Source organism: Ursus maritimus, unplaced genomic scaffold (assembly GCF_017311325.1).
Source record: "Ursus maritimus isolate PB19 unplaced genomic scaffold, ASM1731132v1 scaffold_11, whole genome shotgun sequence".
Taxonomy (NCBI): Eukaryota; Metazoa; Chordata; class Mammalia; order Carnivora; family Ursidae; genus Ursus; species Ursus maritimus.
This window is the reverse complement of record NW_024423453.1, coordinates 44,888,135-44,909,842: the sequence shown is the minus strand read 5'-3', so window position 1 is coordinate 44,909,842 and position 21,708 is coordinate 44,888,135. Positions and strand designations below refer to the sequence as shown.

Sequence of the window (21,708 nt, the reverse complement as noted above, 5' to 3'; positions counted from 1 at the left end):
TCATTTTTTTCTGTGTGAGTTCTGAAAAGAGTGGCACTTGGTTTATATCTTATGAGGCATACGCAATAGTTGGGTTAAAATATGGACGATTAAAAAAACAAACAAACAAACAAACATTTATTTTGAAGCCTGTAGTTTTTTAGATGTCTGTGCTAAATGTATGTCTCTTCCTATATTTTTGCTTTAGGAGTACAAGATCCCCAGCATGAGAGAATTATTACTGTGTCTACTAATGGAAGTATTCACAGCCCAAGATTTCCTCATACTTACCCAAGAAATATGGTCTTGGTATGGAGACTGGTAGCAGCAGAGGAAAATGTATGGATACAACTTACATTTGATGAAAGATTTGGGCTTGAAGACCCAGAAGATGACATATGCAAGTAAGTTATCATACTTGAAATTCAAACAGAGTGTAACTGTTGTATAAAGTCTTTCAAGTTGCTTCATTTTAATAATGTGATTTTAAATGGCATCTTTTGTTCTGTTTTTCTGATGATCCAAGAAATTTGCAACCTTATTTAAGCTATGTTTCTTTTAAAGTCAGAAGACACGTACTGTACATATGCATTCATCAGCTTTATCTACTTCTGAAAATATTTCAAGGTACCTTATGGCACAAAGTACATAGAGAATAAAATGATTTGAGATAAGGGATAGAGAAAGAAAAGCCAAATAAAGGAACATAGTTGTGCCAGAAAACCTAAGTTATGATCAGTGCCAAAAATGTTACATTTGAGCTTCCTGATAGCCAAGTCAATAAAATAAACAATAAGTATTTAAAAGAAAAAGCAGTATTCATGGGTACATACTACCTAGGTACACATATGGATGCTGTCCTTCACACACACACACACACACACACAGGATTAAAGAAATTTGGATACTTCATCACAAGGAAAAAATGCAATTCTGAAAGCAGAATTAGTTTAGGATAACATTATGGTTTGCCAGGTAGAAATCCATCATAATTCTTCCAGAAGCATTCGTGAACCAAAGTCAGCTGGAGTATTTCATCCACGCAAAAGACCACCTACTGTATGTCATACAAATATTACTCTTTAAATCCTATGTGAATACACTTGTCAAGGTTGGGTGGTCTTATTGAAGACTTTCCACTTCAATGGCATTTGTATATCATGAAAATATTTTACTTGAGCTTCTTTGTCGGGTTGTTTTCTCTTTGATATACAAGTTAAAAGAGAATTTTCACTTTATGGTATATTACAGATAAATATTTCAATACAGATGAAATAAACTTTGTACTTGCTGTCATCACAGTTTGTATCTTTAACATTTGTATAATGACTTTTTTTTTCACATTTCTTCTTTCCGTGACTACGCATTTCATGTTATTTTTTCCCCCTTACATCTGTAATCTTTGACTTTGAGAACTGGAAGCTATCCTAGCTGTCTCTAGAGACTGTGTCATTCAACCCTTCATTTTATATGTAAGGACATGGATCAGAGAACTAAAGTAGTGGCCCTAGATCTCATTCATATTTTATAACCTAAACAAATGTGATAATCCACTTTTCCCTAATACCCATGTAGACGGTTTTTCACCATGCTATTTTGCACCTCCTGTATTTTTTTCCTATGCAATATTCCATAATCTTGCTAAAACTTAGGAAGGCTTTAAGATTTTGCGCTCCTTGCGAAGCAGCACGTTAGCCTACCGCAGTTCCCTGCATGCTGATCAAAGACAGGAGTCTCCTGGGTCGGAGACATCAACAGCAGTAGCCCAAGTATTAGCCCTTCTTGTGCCTCTTGCCCTGGTTCCTGTTTCAGCAGGTCGATTCCAAGAGGGCCACCGAACACCTGCACATCTAGTGGGTTGTGTTACAGGAGAGGCATTATATGTATGTGCGTATGCTTACAGAGTTATATGTATATGTATTTAATGTGTATTAGTAATGAAATAAGAAAAATTAAAAGATCATCCAACATGCCTCACTTAACTTGTGACTGAGCTTCACTCAGCATTAGACTTGATTCAAGAAAAGTGACGCTTCCAGTATTTCTGAACCTCCTCCCCTTTATTCCTCCCTGATCACATCTTCTTCTTGCCCTTGCAAATTGTCTTGAGTTTTTTTACTCCCATCTCCTGTTTGACCACATGTACATTACCCTATAAAAAGTAAGTTGGTTATTTTTTGGCTGTTTTGAAATATAGACCAGTGCAATAATACTGTGTGTGAACTGAACAATACGATGTCTTACATTCAGTTCATGTCAGTGCAGATAGCTTAGATCACTTATTTTCCTTGATGCGTAGTATTCTATCGTAGAAAGAGTCAACTTTTTTTGTATGTTCTACTTGATGAATGTTTGGCTTGTTCTCCTAGTTCAAAAGTACAAAAAAAATTTTTGAGTCTATATCTAAGAATCATATTGCTGTTTTAACACATTTATCTTTTCAACCTTATTAGGTAGAGTTAAATTAATTTTAAGAGTGACCAATTTACACTTATATCAACAACATGCAAAAATTTCTATTGTACCACATTCTGAGCAACCTTTTGGTTGTCATTCTTTTCATTTTTGGTAGTATGGTAGGTGTAAAATTGTACCTTGGTATTAATTTTTATTTGTATTCCCTGATGACTAATGAGGTTGAGAAATTTTCATATTATCACTGGCTAATATTTCCTTTTCTGTGGAATGTCTGCTCATGTCTTTTGCCCAGTTTTTATTAAGAGTGTTTGACTATTTAAATTTTGCTTTTCATATTTAAGTCTTTGATTCGTCTGTATTATTTTTGTCCATGGTGTGAGGTTTTTCATTAGTGTCTTAGCATCACGTGATGTGCAAAGCCGGCTAATTCGTAATCAGACTTCTGCATAGGATTTGGTCTGTTCCAGGCCGCTCTTCTGTTCCTTTGCCAAGTTGTGTCCTTCCGTGTTCCAAAATGATGATGTCGTAATTACATAGCATGTCGAAGCTATGTGATAGGGCAGTCTCCCCCTCACTTTCTTCTCCTTTTGGAGCATCCTGGCTATTTTTATTTTTCAGAAATAGGTTGTCAATTTCCTTGAAAACTCCTGCTGTGATTTTTATTGCGATAGCATTGGATGTATATAGATCATTTTGAAGAAAATTGACATCTTAATAGAAATAACTTTCATCTTGGAGAACTTTATGTTTCTCCTTTTATTGGGGTCTTCTTTATTGGCTATACATTTTCAAATGTTCTTTTCAGAGATGTTATGCATAATTATTTAGATTTATTTCTATATTCTTTATAGATTTGCTAAAATCCCTTCTTGAAAAGTACATTTCTAATTGTATATCGCTGGCATATAGAAATGTAATCAGTTTTTTAGTACTGATCTTATATCTGGCAAACTTGCCATAAGCTCTTTTATTTATTTTAATAAGCTGTTCTGGGAATTATTTTGGATTTATGCGAAAATCGTATGATTTGGGAAAAGATTTCTTTCTTCCTTTTAGTTCTTTTACTCTTCCTTTTCCATCTCTTATTAAGCTGTTGATTGTATTAGTAAGTATCCCTGTCTTCTTTCTGATTTTAGAGTTTGCTTTTAAAAAATATATATACTTTGAAATTTGGAATAACTTTAGATTTTACAGAATATTGCAAAGATAGTACAGAGCATTTACATATACTCTCAACCGAGGTTCCTCCAGTGTTAGCGTCTTACATAATCGTGTTACATTTGCGTAACTAAAAACTTGATTTGCTTGCAATACTATTAACTACAGACTTGATTCAGAAGTCAACAGTTTTCCCACTTTATGTCCTTTACCTGTTTTCGGATTCTTTCCAGGATAAGCCTGCTGCATTTAGTGCTCAGTCTCCTCCAATCTGTGACAGGCTCTCTCTTTCCTTCTATTTCATGACCTTGACAGTGTTGAAGAGTACTCGTCAGGCATTTTGTAGAATGGCTCTCAATTTAGGTTTTTCAGATCTTTTCTCATGATCACACTGAAGGGTTTTGGGGAAGGATTCCAAATAGATGATAGGCCCTTCTCCTCAGATCGTATTGGAAGGTACATCCTATCCACCTCACCTGTCACTGATGATGTTAACCTTGATTACTAAGGGTGAGTTGCTCTTCTGGTAGGAAAATACCCTTTCATTAGCTACTAATTGGAGGCATGTAACTAAGTCCAGCCCACATTCAAGGAGAGAATGATTAAGTTCCACCTGCCAGGGGCACCTGGGTGGCTCAGTTGGTTAAAGCGTCTGCATTCCGTCTCAGGGTCCTAGGATTGAGCCCTGTGCTGGGCTCCCTGCTCAGTGGGGAGCTTGCTTCTTCCTCTGCCTCCTCCCTGCTTGTTCTCTATCTCAAATAAATAAATAAAATCTTAAAAAAAATAGAAAAGAAAGTTCTACCTCCTGGAAGGAGGATATAGATAGATAGATAGATAGATAGATAGATAGATAGATAGATATAGATATAGATATATAAAATTGGGAATTTTTCAGTAAAGAAAATCTGTGCCTTCTCTTTCCTTCCTTCCCTTCCTCCTTCCTTCCTTCCTTCCTCTTTGCTTCCATCATTTATATCAATATAGACTCATGGATATTTATTTTATTCTTTGTGTTGTAATCCAGTGCTATCATTATTTACTTTGTAGTTGAAATTGTTCCATATTTGGCCTGTGGGGGTAAAGGGTTTGCTGGAATATACAAATATTGAGTATGATGATTAATGGAGTTTTTTTTTTTTCTTTATTATTTCAAGTACTTCCTTTTTTATTTGCTAAGAGGTATTTTTCCCCTTTGGGAAAATTTTTTTATTCTTTAATTTCTGCATTTAAAAATAAATTACAGACGCCATGACAGTTTATACTTCACCATAAATTACCTAAGAACAAGGGCATTTCCTATGTAATTTCAATACCTCTTTCACATGCAAGAAATTTAATATTAATATGAAACTATTACCTAATATATAGTTTCTCCTGATCCCAAAATGTTAACACTTCTTTATTTTCTTTTTTCTTACTATGTTTTGATTCAGTAGCAAATAATTGATTACCTATTGCATTTGTTTATTATAACTCTTCCCTTGCCTTTTCCTGGCTTTTATGACATTGATATTTTTTAACAGTCAAGGCCATTTGCTCTGCAGAATCTCCTAGTGTCAATTTATCTGAGTATGTCTTCATAATTACATCCTGCTTAAATATTTTGGCCAGAATGTTCTCTAGGTGATGGGCCCTTCTGATTGCTCATAATATCAGGTTATTGTGTTATCAGTGCTGTGAGTTTGATTTCTCAATCCTGTTTCACATTCATCCTACCAATTTTGATAATGTGGTATTTTTATTTTTGTCCATTTGAAGATTTTTATAACATCCATTGTTTGCTTCTTTTAAGCTATAGTCATATAGAAGCATATTGTTCATTTTCCAAAAAAAGTATAAGGTTTTTAAATGTATTTTTTATTGTAGATTTCTGAATTCACTTTATTTTGGGTAAAAAAATATATATGGCCTATTTGTGATTGTTTAAAATTTAAGATTTGGCTTTATTTGCTTCAGATTTTTATGTTTTCCAAATGTACTTGAAAAGAGGATATGTTCTTCAGTTGTGGGGTGCAAGTCTATGTATGTCCATTATATCAATTTGTACAGTTGTGCTCATCATGGCATCCGGATCTTTCCTGATTTTTTTTGATGTATCAATTACTGAGAGAGAGGTGTTAAATTCTCCTAACAGAGGATAAATACACTTGTCAGTTTCACCTTATAGGCCTATCATTTTTTGCTTTATATGTTATTACTTTTTTATGTTTTAATTTTTTTTCTAAGATTTTATTTATTTGACACAGAGAGAGAGAGCACACTAGCAGGGGGAGGGGCAGAGGGAGAGGGAGAACAAGACTCCCCACTGAGCAGGATGTGGGACTCAATGCAGGGCTCAATCCCAGGACCCCGGGATCCTGACCTCAGCCAAAGTCAGATGCTTAACCCACTGAGCCACCCAGGCACCGTTCTCTATATGTTTTTAAATTATATTAATTGGTGCACATAAGTTCAGAGATCTAACCTCATTTAATCCTTAGTAATGTTTTGTTTTTGCTTCAAAGTATACTATGCCTTGGGGCGCCTAGGTAGCGCAGTTGGTTAAGTGACCGACTCTTCATTTCAGCTCAGGTCCTGACTGTGGGGTCATGAGATCCAGCCCTGCATGGGGCTCCATGTTCAGTGAGGAGTCCACTTGGAATTCTCTCTCCCTGTGCCCCTCCCCCCACTAAACTAAATAAATAAATCTTTAAAAAGAAGTATGTTATGTCTCATATTAATAAAGCTATATCAGGTAATTGTTCTTTCCATTCTTTTACTTTCAACTTTCCTACGTCCCTCATTGTGCATGTTAGCATATATGTCTATGTGTGTTTTGGTTTTCTTTTATGAAAGGAACATGAGTAGCATTAAGAAATTCAGTAAAAAAACTTTGTATTCTACTTAGGAATTTAATCTAGTATATTGAATCTTATTATGCATGTAATTTTGGATTCAGTGTTACCATTTATTTTGTACACGTCATTTGTACTCATTTTTCTGTGTCTTCAGTTTCCTTTCTTGCATTCTTTTAGTTTGTCTTCTCGTCCCTTTTTTCCTTTCTGTGGATTTAGAAAGTATACATCAGTTGTCGTTTTAAAATGGCTGCCTTAGAAATGCCTACTTGACCTAATATCTAAAGCTAGTCAGTGTTTACCTCCATCCCCAAAATATAAAATTCCCTGAGAACATGTTAACTGCTGTGGAATGCTCACTCTCCAGATAGCACCGCACTTGGTTGATAAGACAGAGCTGTGTTTACTGCTTACCATGATGATGGAGAAGGCCACCTCAACAGATTTAATAGTGTTTGGGGAGGTAAAGCAAAACCAGATTTTGTGGAGAATTTGAAGTTTGGTTTCAAATGGATCTTTATGGAGATTTGATTAGGTTTGGGAAAGGCTTATGAGATAATAGTTTAGAATCTATTGCTATAAGACAAGGATTTTCAGGTGGTGAGTTCAGTTCTGGGTAGTGAACTGTTGCTGTTTTTAGCTGAAGGAGTTAATGGCTCTTTAGGGCAGTTCCTGTAATGAACAGTAAACCACATTGCCTGGGCAATAAAGACAATAAAATAGTAATGTCTTGTTACTGTAAACAGTTAACTGGGTGGGGTAGATGATTTCATTCTTATTGTCCAAGCTGGTTTGGTTCTCACTGCAGCTGCCCCCACTTCCGATTGGTATGTGGTATAGTTACTGAGGATTTTAGTTTTGTATTTTTTAACTTCACAAGTAAGACATTGTTTTATTATTTTGTATAAGCAGCGTTGTTTTGGCTGTACCCATGTGTCTGCTTTCGGTGCTAGCCATGTCTTCCTGCATTTCAGAACTTTTTTTTGTAGAATTATTTTACTTCTTCCTTAAGTACAGTCTTTAAAAGTCTCTTAAGTGAAAGCCTGTTGGCAGTAAATACTCAGTTCTTCTGTACTTGAAATTTCTTTATTTCACTTTCATTCTTAGAAGTTAGTCAGACTGGATATAGAATTTGAAGTTGTGTGTTTATTTTTTTCTCAATAGCTTGAAGATACCATTCCACCGTCTTGTGGCTCTTGAGCAGTCAGTCATCCGATTGCGGACGTAGCCTTATGGTCCACCGTTGGGTGGTACATTTTACAGAGGGAGACGTGCATAGCAGGGGTGAGAGGGAAGGGATGGGATTAGGATCCAGCCCCAGGCCTCTTGTCCTGTACCACCTGTGGCTCATTAAGCACAAACCCCTGCTCTTGTACACCAGGACCCAGCAGATCCTCACAGGATTCCGAAGCATATTTACCTCGCTGAAATCTCGATTCCTTCTATTTATCTGTCTTCCAAAGAATTCTGTTATTTTCTTGACAGCTCAATATTACATTAAAAACAGTTGTTTTCTTTCAATCATTTGTTCAGCAATTTTAGTTTTAGTATACCAAGAGGAGTTTCTCTGCCTCATTTTGTCCACCATATGACTGAAATGTAGACTACTGCAGGCAGAATAAAGTTTTTCCTTAACAAGGCTTGGTACTCTCAAGTTCAATTTTTTTTTTTAATGGCAACATTAACTCTTTTCCATTACAGTGCTGTAGAACTAATAATAATTGTGTCCCCACCCAAGTGCATTTTAAGAATTTAAACTGTCCCATTTTAAATATTTTCTCAAGTGTGAAAACGCAGAAGAGTCTAGAAAATCGGAATCACTATTTTTAAGTCTATCTTTAGAAGAGGACAGACTCAGTTGCGATGTTTGACTTTTTCCCCATAGCACTACTGGCTTTGCAAATTTTCTTTTATAAAGAAACGATAAGAGTGAGCTGTGTTTTTATGCTATTTCAGATTGATATTATTACAAATCAGATGCAAATTAGATTTTTATTGCTTTAACAACCTGACAGGATATGCAGGCAGTATGATGGAGGGTATCCCCTGGAATAAGGAAGGGGAAGATGAAGAGTGTGTGTGTGTGTGTGTGTGTGTGTGCGCGTGCGCGTGTGTGTGTGTGTGTGTGAGAGATTTGCTGTAAAAGATGCCTAAATATTCAGTGTTGTCTGTGTGTGTGGCTCTTAACGTTAATGACATATGGTGTACCTAGGAGGACTCATTTCTAATGAAAACTTCTTTCTCTTACTTCCTTTTGTTTGTTCTTCTAAAGCAAATAATCTACTCATTACATATAAGATTTTACAAAGAGATGGACCATAACAGACAGCATTTGAAAAAAGATAGGTTAATCAGTCTGCCCAATTTAAAATAGTTCCTCTTCACCAAACGACTAAGTTTCTTTTGGACGAAATATTATAGCCCATTAAAATTTGGAAAAATTTTAATGACAGAAATGCCAAATATGCTAAATGAAGTAAACACGTTCTTTTTTTTAATTATTTAGAATTTAAGATGATCAAAGTTGTTAGCTTTTAAAAAAAAAGATTTATTTATTTGAGAGAGAGTGTGTGTGCATGCAGGGGGAGGGGAAGACAGAGAAGGAGAGAGAGAAAATCTCCAGCAGACTCCCGGCTGAGCACGGAGCCATTAGCAGGGCTCCATTCCAGGACCCTGAGATTGGGACCTGAGCCGAAATCAAGAGTCAGACGCCACCCAGGCGCCCCAAAATTGTTAGTTTCTTTAATTAAGAAAATATTTTGTGTGTCGTCCTCTCTTCCTGCTATTTATGATAAAATCAATGTGATATTATTTGCTCGTTTATGTATTCTTAACGTTCAAGGAGCGCTTCTTGAGTGCTGTGGGAGGTAATAGGGGGATGCAGTGATTAGGAGATGGCTCATGCCCCCAGGGAGCTCACAGTCTGGGTAAAGAGACAGACAAATAAATAGGCCATTAAAATAAAATGCCACCAACTCCACAATGGTAAACACAGAGTATAGTCATTACTGTAACTGGTTATGTTTGGATTGCTGTGTTGACCGTGTTCTAGTTTGTACCCTAACTGTGTATCTTACCAGCAACAATCTATAAATAAATGCTATTAATTTATAATGGAGAAATTGGGATGCGGGAGTTAACTCTGCCCTGCAGACCTCAAAAACTCAAATACTCGTTTTTTTGTGTTTCACTCTAGTAGATATAACTTTCCAAGACAGTATAGATTCTTTATGTCAATTTTACAATGCCAGCGCAAGCTGTGAATGATAAAATTTTAAGGAGCCAATTGTTTTATGGAAGCTATGTAAAAATATTTGTTAGTTCCATGGCCGTACAGCTAAAGTTAAAGGAAGGCAATTTGATTTACTCGGTTGATGATGACTTGAGAGACCAGTAAGTACGTCATAAGAATTTTATTTTCCAAGCAAAATGTGTTCATGAACCCCTTAAGAGGATTGAGAAAAGACAAAGGCACCAGGAGTTCCTAGGGCCATAAGCGATCCTAAGTTTTAGTGCTTAGGTTTCCGACGGTGTCACATGAATCTCCTTACCTACATAATTCCCAGCCTGAGTTTGCAGACCTGGGCCTGAGTATAAGTAGCTGGGTGTTGAGCTATAGCGCAGAACTGCGTTCCTGTTCGTGATGGCAAGAAAAAGAGAGGTGCAACCAAAAGGTCAGGTACACTATGGGAACCCTACTATAAGAGCAGATAAGGTTTGCTTGGTGATACAGATGTTGGTTTGGCCACTTTCTGCAAGATGTCTACCGCAACCACTGGCAAGGGGAAGGGAAACCAGATTGACTTCGAGCATTCGTTAGTCCTCCCCAGGACTTACTCTAGGGGCCCATCTAGGCCAAAGCACATGGAGGTTGGTTACCTAAGTAAATCACTTCTTTTTTAAGGAGCAAGGGGAGGGTGCATCGGAGGGAGCCATGTAGGCGAACAATAGTGTCTGCTGTTGTCTTAACTACAAAGTGACGTAAACGTGCAAGCAGAGACAGATTAGTTATAAACCAAAGAAGTATGGGACTACAGCGTGTATGAGGCCTTGAAGCATGGGTAAGACTTCATTGGCTGACAAATGCCTAAAAGTAATAAGTAAAAGCCAATTAGAATAAAATAATCGGCGTAGTAAAGAGGAATGAGCACTCTACGTAGAGTCAGACTGGAGGTGGCAAAAGCCTGGAATAATTTGTAAGCCATGAGTTTGTCTGGAGCTTGAGAGAAGGTGGAGGTGTGGTGAGGGGAGGCTGTACTGTGGTAGGTTCAAACTGCGGGGAATTTTGAAGAGTAAGCTGATGGATTTGTACTTTCTTTCTTCCTTTCTTACGGTGTCAGAAGCCAAGGGGTATGTTGCAGATCTACATCGTACACTGGTCTATGTTTCAGGAAGAGAATACTGATGCGAGAACGTGACGACAACTGGAATCATTAGGAGGAATTTTGTTATTTCTCATACACAAAACTTTACAGTTTACCTGTTCTATCAGACCTGCATTTTGCCTAATTATTTTCTCATTGATCTGATCACAGAAAGCGTATGTTCCTCTCTTATCATTCCTCTAACCGCCTTCACCGTTAGAGCTCTGTGTGGGTGGGGAGGTTGGGTGGGTGTGTGCCCAAGCACACATGTGCAAAGAAAATCTATAGATACCCCAATGCTTCTTATTTCAAAGATAACCTTTTTGGCTCCAGGGCACAAGTTTTTGGAGGAAAAAAAATGACCAATTTCAACATTGCCGACATTGGAAATATTCATATTAAATGCAACCACGGAAAAATTTAGAATGTTAAATGGTCGTTTTATTATAGAGAAGAGATAGGTGGCTTTCCTCTTCTCTCCAGTGGTTGAGCCAAGTTTACATGGGTTCTGAGAAGAACAGATGATACATACCAATATCACACCAGGTCTAAGCACAATATTACAATTCTGTGACAGGTGTGCCATAATAAAATGTAAGTTTCCGTAATAGGTAGTGGTGTAAGTCGAAAGATAGCGGGGTTCATTCATGGAAGTAGAACTTAAAGACTCTTTTAGTTTCAAGTAACCACAAATAAGTAACCAGCTTAAAAAGGAAATATTTGGATTATGTTACTGAACATTTCAGGGATGGGCTTTCTCCAGGTTCTGAATGATGCCATCAACTGTCTCTTTTTCTCTGCCTCTAAAGACTAGCTCCCTGCAATTAACTTCATTTTCTATCTGTCTGTCTTCATAAAATGGAAAGAAAGCCACAGACGTGCCAAGATTTTAGCGCTTTCCATCTTTGAAGAATACAGCACTTTTCCTAGAAAAGCTCTCAGAAGAGTTTTGATCGGCTTGGTCTAAACCAAGTATCTATCCCTGGACCAGTTAATGCAGAGGGATCTAGGAGCATGTGTTACTGTGCTTGGCAAGATTTGGGTTACGTGCCCATCCCAAAGCCAATTGATGGACCGTGATTGGTGGAGAAATGGTCCCTGAAAGCAAAACTATTTCTTTTTTTCCACCAGAAAGAGGAAGAGGTACTGGTGGTAGAAAAATAACAGTCACCACTATCAGTGTGAAGAACCACAAGGAGTTGAAGTGCAGCTTTCAAATTTACACTTCCTGTTTTTCCTACCTGCACTTCTGGCCAAAGAGTCAGATTCTCTTCAGAGTGAAGATTTTGCCAGTGCCCTTTCCAGCAACTCTTTTGAGTACAGTTAGCTCAATGCCATAATTTATAGTTCTGCTATCCTTTGACCTCTGTAGCGATTACTTTTGTAACTTAAAAAAAAAAAAAATCATTCCCAAGAGGGCTTAAAATGAAGGGTGGGGACGTGACCAAGTCTGAGATCAAGGGACTCTGCCCTTAGCTAATGAGATGTTTTGGTTTTATGTTTTGAAATGTTCAAAATCAACATTTCAAGTAGAGAAAGAATGTATCCTGCAACTCCCAAACTCATGTCTGGCTCACCCAGTGTCTTGTCTCTCACTAGCCCTTTACCTTTTTTTTTTTTTCTGCATCTTCTCCTCTCCTCTCCTACTTCCCTAAACCTCCCTCTCATCTTTGTCTTCCTTTTCCACCTTCTCTGCTTTGTCATTGCCCAGATACCACATTCTTCCATTGATTTAGAAAGAGTTTTGGAGTTTACACTCTGAGGATTTCAGAATATTGGAATGCCATTGTGTGGGCTGGTTTTTACTTTTAATTGCAGTCTTGCTGCCATTGGGGTAATGGTGAGAGTTCTTGTTTGAGTCATCATATGGCACCATGCCTTAAACAAGGACAACTTCTAGAACCAATGGAATACCCATTTTACTAGCCTGCCTAGCTAATTATCTATCTATACAATCTTACCCAAGAGAAAAAATAAGCAAGGACAATAGAGCACCAGTCATCAATAATGGACTTCTACATGTGCAAATCTTAAATATATTGTTAAAATTCTGTGCTCGCCTTTCTTTTCTCAGCTATTCCATGTTTTATGCAGGTGTACCTCCAATACTAAGTTATTAACATTATTTCGCTATGTGAACTTTCAAATAACACATGTTCTTCAATTCATCTGGCCCTCTCTCTTGGAGAATTAGAATGTGTTCAGATCCCAGCTCTCTTTGTGGAACAGCCGACCTTCTAAAGAATCCAATCTTTAAATAGGCTGTCTCCTCTGGGTTTTATAATACAGGCAGGTGCTGACTTAGGATTTATTTTTAATTATTCGATGAAATTGTTTCTAATCATTATTTGATTTCCCCTTTGAAGTTTTTTCCAGAGTGACTCCAAAACGTCTAACTTGTACAAAAGGATTATTGTTTTGCTATGTAATTAACAAAGTTTAGACTAACATATTTAACAAAATCTTTCCAAGTTAAGCTTAAAAGGTTTCATTGTATCTGATTCACATGTGAGGGTACAGAATAAAAGACCACCTTGGCAATGTTTTTCATACCTATACCTCTGTTTTCAGTAGAAGGAATGATACAACTATAATATCCTATTCTGAGTTTACCGCAGGTTAGGCAACATAATCATGAGTCCCAGTAGACTGATGCAGTATTGGTCATAATGGATGCTTGGCCCCGGGCTTAAGAAAATTGGCAAGACCTCTGTGTAGTCACAGATGCTCACTCAAAGGTGGGCAAGGAGGAAGGAGGACACTAAGATTCCTGCCCCCATGGAGTGAACTTTGCCTTCGTGAATGTCCATTCAGAGGAGATAGGAGGTGATCTGGTGAGATGCTTATCTCTATGTAGATATGGAAATATGCCATTGCCCAGAGTAAGATATACCTTCTTGGACTTCTATCAACAGATCTCTTCATTTTACTGGTACATACAGAGGTGTATGTTTTTATTCCATTATTAAAATCCTAGAGAAGACCACAAACAAAGGAGATTTGTTCTCAGAAACTTAGTTTTTTTGGGTAGGGTAAATTGGCATGTTATTTATATAAGAGAGTTTAATCTACTAGGAAGAACACTACCGTGAAATACCTGACATGTTTCAGATTCAGCTCTGACATTTGCCACTGGCCATACGGCCTTGGTAACTTAACTTACCCTTTTTAATAATTGTATTCATAAATTATTATCAAAATCGAAGATTGGGTTCCAGATGAAGATTCAGGTCATTTCCAACACTGAAAGATTTGTTTCCCTAGAATATTCACAAGTATATGGGGATACTAACATTTGTTTTACCTTTATCCAAACAGGTAATGGTTTTATAAAAGTTCTTAGAAAATTTAAAGTTAGTATAATATTATAACTTTTCTGTTTCTATGAAAAAAATCACTTCAGATTTTTCACACTGTTCATTTATATATGATCCTTGGAATTAAAACTCAGATTTTAATTTGACATTGATTTTATGGGAAATTCTTACAGTTCCGATAAACTCCATATTGTAATCACTTTAGTAAAAACAATGATCTGGAAATGCCACTACTTCAATGTGGTCCTGAAGAGTCTTTTGTCATCCCATACCTTTTCTAAGTGAGTAATGTCACAGATTACCTGTGTACTGCCCAGCCCCATTCCATCCCGTCTTTGAGAAGAATCTTCTTCCTTTGAATTAAATTTAATATGAGAAAAAATTTTACTGCTTTGAAGTCTATCAGGTGCCTAGTTGTTTCTTTCGTCATTTTTAAACTTTTCACTGAATAACTCAAGACCATGAAGAATTCCTAAATGTAATGGAACCAAGAAGTTTTTGATTCACTATGCTGCTGATAGCTACAAAGTAGTGAAGGACTTATCCATTATACACAATACATTTAAAACTTCACTGCCCAAAGATTTTTCTTCTTCCAAAAAAGTTATTCCCCATAGCTGTTTCAAGCCCTTGAAAAATGTTTGAAAAAATTTTCAAATCTCAAGTATGCTTTGCTCCCTGTCTGCTGAGACACACAGATCGTTTCCCCATATGGCCGCTGATTTAACCCCCCTACTCCTTTCTCACCAGAAACCCCACGCACTAACTTCAAAAACATCATCTACTTCTTGACCTTTCTATCTGTAGCTCTCCATCTCAGTCCGTCAGTTTGAATAAGCAAGCTAGTTCATGATATCAAAATATTTGTGTAAATGGAACCAGTCATAATTTATTGCTTCTAAAATTATTTCATGGGATTGTGGTAGGCACTGTTTTTGCTGAGGCATTGAGGTTAATCTCAGTGGAAATGAGGCCTGCACCGCATGTTATCCTAGGGTGTTTTGAGAAAAAAATCTCTCTAATCACAGTTTACTTACTATTTGTCTAGATTAAGAACTTCCAAATAAGTGTTGATAATAGTTGGACATCACGCTGCCAATGATGACGCTCCTCTTCTGAGCTTAGCAAAATTCAGAGACTTGTTTATATTTCTCAAGAACTTTTAATAAGAGGGATTTCTTAGAAGAGAAAAGGGAAGGTTCAGAGATCTACTCAAGGTTTTCCATGTAGCATGTGAAGAAGGGAAAAAGAGGAAAAAAAGGGAAGAAAGAAAGAAGAGAGGAAGGAAAGAAGGAAAAAAGCAAAGAAAGAAGGGAAGAGGACCAGAAAGCTGCAGGCTACATGCAGATGCGTTCTTTTTTTTTTTTTTTTTTAAGATTTTTTTACTTATTTATGTGACAGAGAGACAGCCAGCGAGAGAGGGAACACAGCAGGGGGAGTGGGAGAGGAAGAAGCAGGCTCCCAGTGGAGGAACCCAATGTGGGACTCGATCCCGGAACGCCGGGATCACGCCCTGAGCCGAAGGCAGACGCTTAAGGACTGCGCTACCCCGGCGCCCCGATGCATTCCTTTTCTTATGCTCTCAATTACCAAGGCAGGTAGAGAACCCCAACAGACAGGTACAGTGGAATAAATGCTGCCATTTATTGAGCACCTACTGTTTGCCAGGCCCTGAACTAGATTAGTTACTCCATGAACTCTAATCTTTCGACACTCCTGTTTATGGTAGGTATCATCCCCGTTTTACAAAGGAAATTAGGCGGGGCACCTGGGTGGCTCCTTTGGTCAAGTTTCCAACTCTTGGTTTAGGTTCAAGTCCTGGTATCAGGATCCTGAGATCAAGCCCTGCATTGAGCCCCACATTGGGCTCCACGCTCAGTGCCCAGTGTCAAGTCTGTTTGGGATTCTTTCCCTCTCCCTCTGTGCCTCCCCTCGCTCATGTTCACTCACTCCCTCAAATAAAATAAAATCTAAAACAACAACAACAACAACAAAACAAAAAAAACAGGCTACAGGCTGAGAGAAGATACAAAAGTTGTCCGAATATGTAGAGCCAGTAAGTAGGAAAGCTAGTATTCACATATTTGCTCCAAGGCGCACTTTTCTATAGAAATAGAATTTTCACTGTCTCTATTAGCTGTTATATTATTTGCTAGACAAGAAGAACATCATTATCTGTCTTTCCTGTTCATCATAAAACTAAATAAAAATAACACCTAGTAAAAGAGTACAGATAGTTAATGCAGTCATGATCACATGAACAATTTATTTCTTATTTGATGATTTTGGTAATAAAGTAGTTACTGGTTTACAACACATAATGCCATCCCAGAACTGTTTGCTGGTAATAGGAATTTATGGTCATCAATCTTTTACAATTGGTGCAAAGTTCAAGTTTAATTATGTTCCAGTTGCCTGCACTGCGGTTAGGTGATAAGAGTTTACTGTCCTGTAATCAGAGATCTAATCCGTGCTTATTGAATCCCCACCAAGTGTAAGGACGTCTGAGTGGCAGAGCAGGAGCAGTACCATAATCCTTACCTTCGGGGAACGTCTAAACTAGCCGGAGATACCTATGCTTAAAAGAAACAAGGTAACATGAGATTAAACCCTAAATTGTGATGAATACAATATATATACTGAGTGTAGAAGCCCGAACAGAAATGAACAGTCTGGTAGAAGGTCAGCAAGGTGGCCACTGAAGAGCCACCAAAAGTTGACATTCTCCTTCGTGAACTCACCACTAGAATGTGGCCTGTCGCCAAGATGACAAAATCTGATCCATACATGGAGTTATGTTGAACAGGGATCAGTTTCTCAATGACAGTCTTACGTGAACCACACTCTCAAAATGTCAATCGATAATCCACAGTTAAATGTATTACATTTAAATGAAAAATACAACGCTCAAGATTCTGATTTGATGGAGAGGAAAACAAATAGCCACTGACGGTTTTGGATGTGGTGTATTTGGTTTGCTTGCCAGTGTGTGTTTTATGAAAGTGGCATGAGACATTAAGTCCTGCTGTTAAGGTAGAGAAGCCTCACGGTGGCTGGAGAAATGGTGTGTAGAAGGAGGAGGAAGAGTATGGGTTAGAGAGGCTTTAGGGGAGGCTACCCGAATAATCGGGATTTGTTAATGGGGGCCTAAAATAATGAGATTTCAGTATGAAGAGAGGAAATAGACAAAACTATTTTGAAATAGACAAAAATATTTGAACTAACAGTTTACAGGATAGTCTGTGTGTGGAAAGGAGGAGGGGGGTTATACTACTTTATAATTCATTTATCCCCTCTTCAAGAAAGGAGGTGGGGACAGTTAGAGGGAAAAACGCCTCTTCAGTCCTGTTTTTACTTCCTTGAAAGAGGTAAACTGTTAAGTCAGAGAGAATGATTAATAAAAATAATGTTTGAGTTTACTTGAGAGGATATAATTAATACTATTTTCCAGTCCTTGATTCAGTACAGTAACCACCCCTGAGGATGAGGTGTATGTGTCCTCAGTTATCCGAGCTTCCCATGGGATCTGAAAATGTCCCTAATTGGAGACAGATTTGAAAAAAAAAAAAAGTAAGGGGCGCCTGGGTGGCTCAGTTGATTAAGCAGCTGACGCTGGATTTAGGCTCAGGTCCTGATCTCAGCGTCCTGGGATCCAGCTGTGCGTCCAGGCTCTGCACTCAGTGGGGCATCTGTGAGTCTGCTTCTGCTTGGGATTCTCTCTCTCTTTTCCCTCTTACCCTACCCCCATGTGCGCGCATGCTCTCTCTCAAATAAATAAATAAATCTTTTTAAAAAAGGGAACAGTAAGATAATAAATTATAGAGTTGATCTGTGAATAGCCAGAATTAGAGAAAAAAGGAAAAAAATCTTCAAGAGTGTAAATATTAGTTATATAAGAATATTTTAACACCACATGTGTAATCATGACTATTTGGTAGCCTGCTCTGTCTGCACATATGTGTATATAAAATATGTATGTTAGCAAATTATGTATCCACAAACTCCATCCATCCATTCATCCAAGAGTCATTTAGTCCCTGCTATACATGGACCAAATACTGTGCTAAATACTGGGAATAGAGACATTATTAGATTGGGCCCCTGGCTTTCAGAAAGCATCGACAAAGAAGGGGGCAAGCATGCAAAAAATATAATTCGAAATAATGGGTGTGGTGGTGTGGGCCATGCCATGAAAATATTGCAGGACTCACAAAAAGCTTCTCTGAGGAGGTCATGCTTTGCTGAAATCTGAAGGATAAGTGAAAATTTGCCAACCGAATTGATGGAGATAATGTTATTGGTAGCAAGAGGCATAATCAATCAGCTTTTGAAATATTGAGCATTTTAGAACAAAGGATCCCATGCTCAATATTTGAAAAATTGCCATTAAGCAATTTCTAAGAATATCCAATGAAATGTCCTGCCGTATGTGCTTGGAACCCATTAGTCATAACTTGGTGATATAAAGTACGTTCTTGACCTATGACAGGAATATTATTGCTGGAGTTGCTGTACTAAGAAATGTGATCACATTTGCCATCTGGTGAAATAGCTGTCTCGCCCAGGTTGAGGTTCACAAATGACTAAAGCCCTGAGTAGCCCACAATTACTCAGTTGCCCAAAGGCCTGCAAGTAGAATGGACAGTTGTCTGTGTTTCATCAGATCCCTGAAGCTGGGGGTGGGGGCAGGGAGGAGAGGCATTACTGCTTTCTCTTCTGTTTTCCTTTGTAGTTTGAAGTACTTCAGTTCTACTGTCAACCAAATTCAGTGGGTGTCATGCACTAGGTGGACTCCGGGGACAGGATGACTTACAAAAAAAAAAAAAAGAAAAGAAAATTGCCATCCCTGCCTTCAAAGGGCTTATATTCTAAGTTTATCTTTAGAATTGTCCTATGCTATACAATATTTTAAAGACATTTAAATGTGTATTTCACATTTAAATGAAAATATGAACAGCTTTGTAATGTGAAGCCAGAGTACATAAATTGCGGTAAGTGGCTACTTGTTGGACCTCAATTTTGCCTATGTGTGTGAGAATTAACACAGCTTTTCAGGTACATTTCTGAACTAATAAGGTTTAGTTTCTCTTTGATTCTATAAAATTACTAAAGTGGTATTAATGGGAGATTTCTCGCTCTGCCAAATTATTTGGCACTTGAACTTTATTTTTACTACTTGTTTGTTTGTCTATAAAATTAAGAAGTGAAATGCAGGATTGATTCTTGGCATTTTCAGGAAGGGAAATTGAAGCTCAGTGGAATAAATAGGTAGATAAAAATGTCTGAATAAAGGAATAAAAGTGATGAGATAATACCAAAAGGGGGGGGGAAGCTATCCTACTTCTTCTGTCAGAGTGAGAACTCTAAGGGAAAACATCTGGGCAAAAGAGGAAATGAAGTGAGTGATACATTTGAAACTGTTAAAAACTGCTGAGTTTTCTGGTAGCAGGGGAACCTGTTAAAAGCTACGGTAGGAATCCTGGATATTCAAGCACCTTGAGGGGGTAATTTTAACAGGACAAGGAAAGAAATAAATACAGAGCACAGGGAAAAATTTTAGAAGTGAGAAGAGGAAAATAAAACAAACCTAAGTCCAAAAAAACCCTGCCTAGGGATATTGCCCAGGAAGGTGGATTTAGCCAAGTGGGCACTAAGCCTAGTATTTCTTATTTCCCTTTTCATGCCGCAAAATATGAAGTAATCTCCTTAGCAGGACTTATTACAGTGATCAAATCACCTAACAATCTGAAATGTTTCCTTTCATATGAAGATCTTGATTTGTTTTGTTTTGTTTTGTTTTGTTTCTTAAGGACAGTCTTTTTTTTTTTCAGGTTTTTTTTTTGTTTTGTTTTTTGGGTTTTTGGGGGTTTTTTTTTTGCCTCAATCTATAATCAAGTTCTGTGGAAAATATAATTCCATATATCCATAAATCTTTTATCTTTGGAAATGAAAGTGATGACCCTAGAAAAACATGAAAGTCAAAAAGTTTTCATACTTTTAACATGTAGTATGAATAGCATCACTTGTTTCTCTAATTCTGAAATTCTAAATTCCCCTTGAAAGAGGTTAAATTATTTTTCTTTTGTCAAGATTTGAAGTCTCAGAAAATGTAATTAATGTCTACATGTCACTAGATTTTCATTAAATAGTTTATTTTAGGCTCCACAGAATCTTGTTCTTTAGTGAAGATTGATTATTTCAAAACTGCTAAGTGAATTTTCTACAAAAAAAAATATTTATACCGGCTTTACCTAATTCTGCCTCTGGAGTCTACATATATTTTTATGTTTTAAGAAAGTATTTCAAGAGATGGATTGCATGTATTGATAATAGACATTGTTAAAATAAATACATACTTACTTGGGGATAATATAAAAATCAAAGTAATATAAGTAGGGGCGCCTGGGTGACTCACCCATTAAGTATATGCCTTCGGCTCAGGTCATGATACCAGGGTCCTGGGATCGTGCCCTGCGTCAGTCTCCTGCTTGCCAGGGAGTCCGCTTGTCCCTTTCTCTCTGCCCTGCTCCTGCTCTCTGTCTCTGTCTCTCTCTCTCAAATAAATAAGTAAAATCTTAAAAAAAAAAAAAAGTGATACAAGTAGAATTTTACCTCTTCTAACCTTACTGTAAATATTTATACCCCAGACACAGACACACATATGTCTGTGTGCATATGTATGTGTGTGCGTCACCCCCCCATATGTGTAAATAGACACACACATAACATATGTACATATAGTCTATACTGTGGGGTAAACGTTGAAAAAGTAAACAAAACAGCAGTAAACATTCTGTTAGTTGTTCGAAACATTGTCGTAACTTAAATTAGCTCAGGTACATAAACTAGAAAGTTTAGAAATCTTAATAGGATTTATATTAGGTAATGAAAATGTGTTCCATTTATTAAGCATTTTCTTAATGCTGGACTCCATTCTATTGTTCCTTCTTGGCACTACTCCGATTGGTACTCTGTCTGATAAGGAATAAGGGATATATTTCTTATCAGAAGAGTCAGATGGAGCCTGTATCAAATGAATTCTGAAATGTACTTTTATGTTCTAAAGGCTGACCTTCTGAGGTGTGATTTGTGCTGTGCAGTAAATAAGAAAAAGGATTTGCCCTGTGGGACAGCACTTGTAGTCTATGGTAACTGCAGTCCTCCCTCATTTACCAGTGGGTACTTTGGAAGAGTTCTATAAAAGTGACATAATTAGGGAAAGGTATTATAACATTTCCATTGGAGGCAGTCACTTTCCTTAATGGGATTTGAGCTTCCCATGGTCAGAGGGCAGACCTTGCCCAATACAGGATTCCACTGGGTAGTGCATACCTCTCAACACTTCTACTAGAAAATGTTTTTTTCTCATTTCATAATACATTGGTATTTATAAGTTGGTTTCCATGGATATTGCCTGTAGACAGTTGTGATATTTGGTGATAACAGTTCTGTATAGATCTTGGAAAAAAATAAAATTTTGCAGAAAATGTTGTAGTGGGTAACATTCTAATAACATGTTCTATGTATAATTGCATATTTTTTGAGATACTACACACACGAAAAGAAATGTGATTAGGTTCTTAGGGGGGAAAAAGCCAAGATTTTTTAAAAAATGACCTCCTGTACTACCTGGTTTGT

General features: G+C 37.4%; 1 protein-coding gene across 4 annotated transcripts in view; it reads left to right on the top strand.

The window, feature by feature from the left end:
• The window catches only part of PDGFC (platelet derived growth factor C), a 201,329-nt gene that overhangs the window by 114,714 nt on the left and 64,907 nt on the right, over positions 1 to 21,708 (top strand). For all 4 annotated transcript variants that reach the window (XM_040626395.1, XM_040626396.1, XM_040626394.1 and 1 more), the window contains one exon: positions 188 to 383. In XM_040626395.1, coding sequence (XP_040482329.1) covers positions 188 to 383 — 196 coding nt within the window. The remainder of the gene's footprint in view (positions 1 to 187; positions 384 to 21,708) is intronic.